The following is a 7953-nucleotide window of genomic DNA, read 5'->3' on the forward strand; positions in this document are numbered from 1 at the left end:
TAATTTATCAGGTGCTCAAAGTCAAAAAGACCTTTAATTGCATTTTCATTCATTGCATAGACTAGACCACAAACGGAGACCATGTTATTTCTGTTTTATTGTTATCAAGTCCTGAGATGTCATGTAAAAATAGATCTCACTTCAAATGCCTTGTAATCGTACATTACATTTCAGCAAACCTTATACTTTATATTAAATAGTGTAGCCGTTGCGAGTGTAATCTCATGATGATTTGATATAGCCGTTAGCTGTCCTCTGTTCAACGTTCTTGATGAAGGGTAGCATACATTTGTCTCCTCCCATGAAGCGATACGTGGCAAGATTTGCGTCCCATGGTAACAAACTAGAGGGAAGAGAAAGAAGAACTTGAGTTTCCGCGCTCGATCTTCATCAGCTGTTCACCGGGTTACTGTGAGAAGTGGGTTGCACTTACGCTCGTGTCAAAAAAGGGATGTACATAAGGCGAGGGATGCAGATCATTTGCTGTTCTGCCAAAATGGCCGCCATGGACTGTTGAACAGTGTACAGAGGTTCCAACGGTGGGATTAGACTGCGAAACTCCTTCCTGAAAGTGTGAGGATGGAGCAATACTGAGCTATTACAGCAATGTCACTTAGGGAACAGAAGGTTTAGAATTCCACCTTATTTCGCATCCTGCGAACATCCCCGTATCCACAATGTAAGGGCAAACCAGGGTGGTTTTAATTCCATCCAGTTCCTCCGCTAGCAACTCGTGGGTCAACGACTCGTGGAAACCCACTGCCCCGAATTTACTGGCACAGTAATCCTGCAGGAAGAGTGGCAATATCGTCAAGGCTTTCTTGTAATTGTGGAGCAATACTATTTCAGATAAAAACATTTGGTCCATTTTTATGCACCGGGCTTCTTGTGCTGGAGTTGGGGGTTGGAGAACGCTCTGAATCACACCCTGAAGTGGACACTGATTGGATGTCATTGTGTTTGGAATAACCCCCTGGTGTAGGTAGGAGGGCAAGTTCAGAAACAGAATGATGTCAAAATTAAAACAAATGTGAGGGTTTTGGGTTTAATTCATGCTAAAAACATAACTTTAAAAAGCACCTTTGATGGAGTGGTATGCGTAAATTGTAAGAAGGAGCTTGCTTAGGACAAAAACAGCTCGGCTTTAGTTTACCACATAAATGCAAAGCACCCAGCTGCGACGGCTAACGATAGCAACAAAGACGCTAATGTAGCGAGCTATAACAATGCTCTTTGCCAAACTAAACTGGAGAACACTCCACATGGATGGACAATGTTTTTATTGTAATGGTACGTTCCAGTTATTCGGCAGTTGTCAAAAGGAAATTTCAACTTGATGGTTACAACTAAAGATCGCAGACAGCATTTAGAACTCATCTCTAACACAGCAAAAGGGAACGAAAAGGCTGAAACCATTTATTGTTTTTTGGTAAAATCTTGAGCTGATGCAAAAAGACAAACAATGTATGGAAGTATTAAAAAAAATATACGGTTGAGGGTTTTTCTTAAATTTTTGGTGGCATCAAAATGAGATTGATTACAGATCTTCATCTCATTTTTTAATGTCTTGACAGCACCAGGTGTATTGTAACTAAAAGTTAAATACTTGCACTGCTGAACTGTATTTAACTCATTCACTATCCGCCCTGTTAACACCGATTTAGTTCTTTTTTACGTCTATAACCGTCGATGGCAGTGAATGAGTTAAATTACTGTATTGGAGTAAAGCTTGGATTGAACTTTTTAAGTCTCTGACTCTCACATGCCACTTGAATGAGCTTGTGTACCACTGGTGCTACTTGACCACACTTTTCGAATCAATGCTTTAAAGAAATAAAAGAGTTTTTCTTACCTCCACACATGCAGTGCTGAAGAGGCCGAGGGCGCTAGCAACGGTTACTATGTGACCATGGTTTTTGGCCTTCATCTGAGGCAGGAAGGCCTTGGTCATCTGAGTTGGAAAAAAAAAAAAAACATTACTCTTGTTCCTTAACTAACCGCTTGCAATATACCGTTTTAAAAAGCTAATATACGATATGATATGGACAAATGCTTAAACATGTCTTCTATATGTCATGAGATAGTACCTCGTGTTGAAACCCTTAAATCTAATATGTGAATATGTTGCGCTGTTATAATGAGCTTTCATATTTTAGCACAAGACCAATGCAGTAAGAGGATCAACATTGGAGTCACATGCTTGAACTGGTTGTTGTCATTAGCGCCGGTACTGTAAAGCAAGATTTGCCCAGCCATGCTACGCAGGTAATTGGCGCCTATACACATTGTCAGTTAAGGCCTCACGGGGATGTGATGGAGCGCCCGCTTCCTTCACACTCCGCTGCACAAATACCGACTGAATAGATGTTACGTAACTTGTATCAGTCGAGTTGATGGTGGAGGTGGATTCCCAACATGGATGCCCATGAAGTACAGATGCTAGTTACTGTACTTTGGGCACATTTTTCAGGAATCTGCCGTGCCTTACTTCAGTATTTGTTTGCTGATGACTTTATCCTTTAAAACGTTTAACCACATTAAGTATGTTCAAGTGAAATATGCTTTCAGCCAAGTACCCCTTAACCAGTGCAAAAAAACAAAACATTAAAACAGGACATCACTGTCTGATCGTTGGAACATGAGAACCTTTCAAACTTCATTTGTATTGCCTCCTCCTCCTCTAAAAAAATAATAAAATAAATCAACATAAAGAGTCCTAGAAAAAAAATCTGGTATAAAAAAACAAAACAAGAAATTGCTTGATTATTAATAGATATTTGTCCACAAAAAATATTCAACATAAGGTGTCGGACCTGTACTCAAAAAGAAATAATTATAAATAAATATCTGTCCACAGAAAAATTTTAAAGCATTCTCTTTTTGGATTACAGTAGAGATCTATTCACAAAAACAAAATCACTAACTCATTAAAAAATATTTGTCCAGAAAAAATAGTTAAAAAATAGTCAAAAAGCGATCTGTTCACAAAAAATAATCATCAAATTAATTAATAAATATTTATCCTCAAAAGACAATCAACATAAAGTGTTGGACCTGCCTTCAAAAAGAAATTATTATAAATATTTGTCCGCAGAAGAAAAAAACAATAACATAAAGCATCCTCTTTTTGAAAGGATATTTGCATGTTTGTTTTATTTAAAATCTCGAGTACCCCTTAGAGTTCCTTCAAGTACCCCCATTTGAGAACCACTGCTATACAGCACCAATGGGAAGGTTCTTTAATACCTACATGGTCTGTGACTTAAGCATCTACGACTTCCATGTGATTATCTTTAAATTTAGGGACTAAAAGTAAAAAGGGTTGGTAAAGTAAAGACTCAATTCGCCTTGACGTCACTTCGGCATCGCAAACGTTTGAGGTACTGTCGACTCTCGCGGCTCACCCAGAACAAAGCGTGGCAGTTGACCAGCAGGGTGCGTTCCAAAAGCTCATCGGGGCACTCCAGCAGCCTCCTTCCGGCCACCACGCCGGCGTTGTTGACCAGCATGGACACGTCCCCGACCTCCGTCCTCACTCGGCCGGCCGCCTCGTAGATGCTCTCCCGCCGGGACAGGTCCACCGTGTAGGCGTGCACCTTGACGCCGAGTTCCCGGGCCAGCTGGGCGGTTCGCTCGTTGGCGGCCGCGTTGCAGTCCCACAGAACCAGGCGGGCGCCCTCCTTGGCGAACTCGAGGGCGAACAGGCGGCCCAGGGCGCCCCCGGCCCCGGTGATCAGGCAAAGCTCCCCGTCGATGCTCTTCAGCCTGGGCCGCAGGAATGTCTGCACCACGGCGGCCAGGATGGCGCAGGTCAGGTCGATGAGCATCAGCAGCAGGTCCACGAGGATGATCATGGTGCTGCCGCCGGCGACAACTTTGTCGTGCCGTGTGGAGTCGATGGGATGGACGTTTTATATAACCGGATTAGGGTTTAGCGTTAGACGCTTGGCGGCACCAATAGAACCGCTTTTTGGGGGGGGGGTCTGATGTCAGAAAGTGAATGACCAACCCGTGAGCGTTCATAACTTATTACACTCAGTGAAAACGTAATGTAGTGTAGCCCCGCTTTTCGCGGCTGCATGGCCTAGGCTCGCCCGTGAACAGCAAAAATCAGCATATACTGCAACATTTAAATAATTTGCAAATTCGCTGATAGGTCAGTTTGTGCCCGTATATGGGTTCATTGTATATTATGATCTTTTTAATGACATGACAGTGCCTAACACAAGATTTTGTAGTCTGAAGAGGCACAGGCCGAGTGATTCTAGCACATGAACATGAATTTCACAATTGAGAAAATAATACTCTCTGGATTTGTAGTGTTTTCTTTAGGGTGTTTAATGTAGTACACAAAAGGGAAATATTTGCTTACTGTACAAATGATTCGTAACACACATATTATTATGTTCTTTGTGGTGCATCCCAAAATTAAATCCAATATTCCCTAGTCATCCACATGCATTGTGTATCGAGGAAACATTATTTCATCATATAAACTGTGCTTTTGAACAACAGCGTCAGAAAATGTAGAGGACGAGCATTACACATACTTTTCTTTTTGTAAAAAAAATCCTCGTAGTTATTAGTTATGAATGATCAATGATGTAAAGTGGATTATCCCCCACGGACTAAAAGTTAAGATGATAAACTTCTTAGCACGTTTACACAAATCCCAAATATTTAGAATTTTTCTCACGAACAGTTGGAAAAGTATGTACTCCAGTTATGAACAACACACGAAAAAACAAAACAAAACAGAGAGTTTATGCACTGAGTGTTTGTGTAATCTTAGGAAAAGTCTGAAGTTGTGACTGGAGGGGACTGAGTTAATTCTCTGAAAAATGCGACTATTGATGGACAACAATCCCAAAAAGCTTTGAGAACGAAAGTATCATAAATATTGGTATTCAACATTAAGTCAACTGGAGGATAACTGTAGACCTACCTATTTTCTACTGGTGTGATCAATTCTCAACTGGATAGATGAATGTCCTTTGTTTCTACTTTTTGAAGGGTGAATCCTATAGCTCGATAGGGTACGTGAATCCATCTATCCAAAATTATTTGCATAATTGAATGCGCTTTCTTAAAAAAACACAAGAGGGTGCTGTTGTTTTAGATTTACGAGCGTCACGTCCATTCTGAAAATCTCGATCACGTTCGCTCACTCTCCCCTAAGTGATATTGTGTTTTTTTATGAAGATGATGATATAATTAATTTATATAAATATTGAATATATTTGTATAATGAAGATACCTTACGTGGTCGACTTAGGTTCACGGGACGCAGGCTGGAGTCATTTTAGTCAATAGTAATAAAAGAGGCAGTTGCTTCCAAATCGCTCTCCTGCAGACAATGTTAAGACGACACCTTTGACTATTTCTTACAAGGTCAAACTTATATCTTGCATAATAGCATGTCAAACAGCGCTACACGCGTCAAACTCTAACACCAAAAAGTACAACAACAAAAAGCCAACGTGTGCAATGGGTGTAAAAAAACAAACAAAAAAACAACAAAGCATTTTGTCACACATAAGAAGGAGCAATACAGATAGACACAATTTGGAGCCTGAAGACATTTTGTGCTGTGTCCTAAACCTCTTGTGTGGCATAAGTTACCTCACCACAGTCCTATAACTGTCAAGCAGAATTAAAAAAAAAAAAAAAAAAAAAAGGAATATGCTCAACAACAGGACGTAAGGGTATAAAAATGAGCAAGGACACTCACTGGAAGTTAATTCATACCAAACAAAATAAGCGTTTAAGTAGATTATGTCTTGCTCACCACACAAATCTGGAACGATAAATGTAATGTGTGCCAAGTGTGATGAATATGGATGAAACCTTAACTTGTGGCACACCAACAATTTCTCATTACGACCACTTTTTCTGCTTGATATGCTGCACAAATTAGTGGAACACCTACTTATTACTCCCACAGAAAGTCAATTTAAAAGTAAAATATGGCCTTTTTATGTATGTAGATTAGCAGTGGCTGTAGATGTCTACACACCCCTGATGACATATCATGATACCTTAAGAAAAGAGATGGGTGGTAGACTGCTTGGCACGTCTGCCTCACTGTTCAGAGTTTCTGGGTTTAATTCCCGCTTGCCCCGTGTGGAGTTAGTATGTTCTCCCCTTGCTCGCGTGGGTCTTCTCCTCCCACATTCCAAAAAGATGCATGGTAAGTGTAATAGACTAAACAAATTGCCCTAGGTATGATTGTGGGTGTGAATGTTTTTTTTTTTGTTTGTTTCTGTGTGCCCTGCAAATGGCTGTAGACCAGAGTGTCCCCCGCCTATTGCCCGAAGACAGCTGGGTTAGGCATCAGCAAGCCAGCGACCCTAATTAGGACGAGAGGCTAGAAAAAAATGGACGAGTGGAAGAAAAGAGAACGTTCACTTGAACGTTCAAATGTTCCTCTGTAAATCTAACCCTCAACCTGAACAACAAGTGAAGTAGCAATTAATCAACTACTGTTGGATTCTTGCTAATGTGTGAACACCCTTTCTTGTGAAGTGGCCGGGTTTAGCATTGGCCAATCACATCAAAACTCAAATGGTTATTTATCATGCTGTCACTGCATCCAGTCGAAAATCAAAAGTTGAAATGTGCCAAAAGTTATTCAATTTGTAGTTTTAAAAATATTCAAAATCATATATAAATCAAAAGTCATTTTCAAACCACACGTGATAGTCTGTGTGATGTCTTTTTAGACGTTGTGAAATCCTGTTTTTCTTTGTTTTTGTTTTTTCCGTACTGAATTGAGTAATTCCAGCTGTGTATATTACAGTGACAGTCGCTCGACACTTACTGATTGTTATTAATCAGAGAGTGAATAGAGTTTTAGTTCAATGGTTTTAGTTGAACAATTATCCTCTGACTCTGTGGTCCTGGTTTCTTGCAGCATTAAAAACAAAACAGTGGTTTTATGGGGATTTTCCCACAATATAAACGCATTTGAAACCTTATGTTGCATTCAAGGAGGGTGGGAAGTCAAAATTATCCCACACCTATTGTCCCTTCGCCGACCTCAAGACGTTGGCAAATGTAAACAACAAATATGGTGGATTGCTATAAAGGGACCCAGAAAGCCTCTCTGACCAGCTAGACCACATGTCAGCTTCAGGAAGTGGTTTGATGGTTAGGCGACCATTGTAAATATTAATGTAAATGCAATGGGGATTGCATTTCGTGGATCGTTGTTGCAGTGGAACTTGTGCAAAAAAGGAGACTTTCCCCTGTTTGGAGACATTTTGATTGCTACTAACACGGTAAAGTTAAAAAAACAAAACAAAAACATAAAGAAAACAACAGAAAAGCTATTATTTCTAAATACAAATGAATAACACATTTTCTGCATAGCACTTGATTTATTTTGTTCGTATAACTCAAGCATGTCCATGTCCTGTTGACTTTCTGGACCACTTGATGGTGCTATAGAGCAAACGAAACAATGGAGTTTGAACCATGTGCAAACCAATTAGGCTGCAAAGATTTATTGCTTCGGGTCACGTCAGTTTGAAGATGGGCCTTTTTTTCTCTGACTTTGCAAGTCGGACCTCTCAGTTCAAAGGGGCGTTCTATAGTGCACTTTTCCTAGTAGTAAGTCTGAAAAGTGTGTTGCAACCTTACTTGCATGCAGGAAATGATCCCCTTTATGACATTCTACTTGAAGGCGCTCTCCAGTTAAATAAATAGTACTTTGGCGCCATATCATGAAAAATTTGTGGACTAGGAACTTCAATACGGAACTTTAGTACCGTATGTGCACCCAGTCTGATCAAAAAGGAGTGCTCTGACGCCATTTTTGTCGATTATAAAGCATCAGACTGAGTTTTTTTTATGATTCATGTCAGGATTTAGACTTACACATGCACTGTACTATATTGTTATATTTAAACGCAGAATATATTTCACTAAGATGTCTCAAGGCGTTTATGTGCA

At 40.1% G+C, this 7953-nt stretch overlaps 1 protein-coding gene across 1 annotated transcript; it reads right to left on the reverse strand.

Moving 5' to 3' along the window:
- Positions 1-77: 77 nt before the first annotated feature.
- Positions 78-7118, reverse strand: LOC148418841 (retinol dehydrogenase 10-B-like). The gene is made up of 5 exons (XM_088424596.1): positions 3405-7118; positions 1853-1951; positions 642-787; positions 434-565; positions 78-343 (listed from the first exon to the last, which is right to left on the reverse strand). The coding sequence occupies exons 1-5, from the start codon at positions 3852-3854 to the stop codon at positions 223-225; spliced, it is 948 nt and encodes a 315-aa protein (XP_088280722.1). The 5' UTR covers positions 3855-7118; the 3' UTR covers positions 78-222.
- Between the last annotated feature and the right edge of the window lie 835 nt (positions 7119-7953).

This window comes from Hippichthys cyanospilos, chromosome 9 (assembly GCF_059441005.1).
Source record: "Hippichthys cyanospilos isolate Australia breed blue-spotted pipefish chromosome 9, RoL_Hcya_1.0, whole genome shotgun sequence".
NCBI classification, from domain to species: Eukaryota; Metazoa; Chordata; class Actinopteri; order Syngnathiformes; family Syngnathidae; genus Hippichthys; species Hippichthys cyanospilos.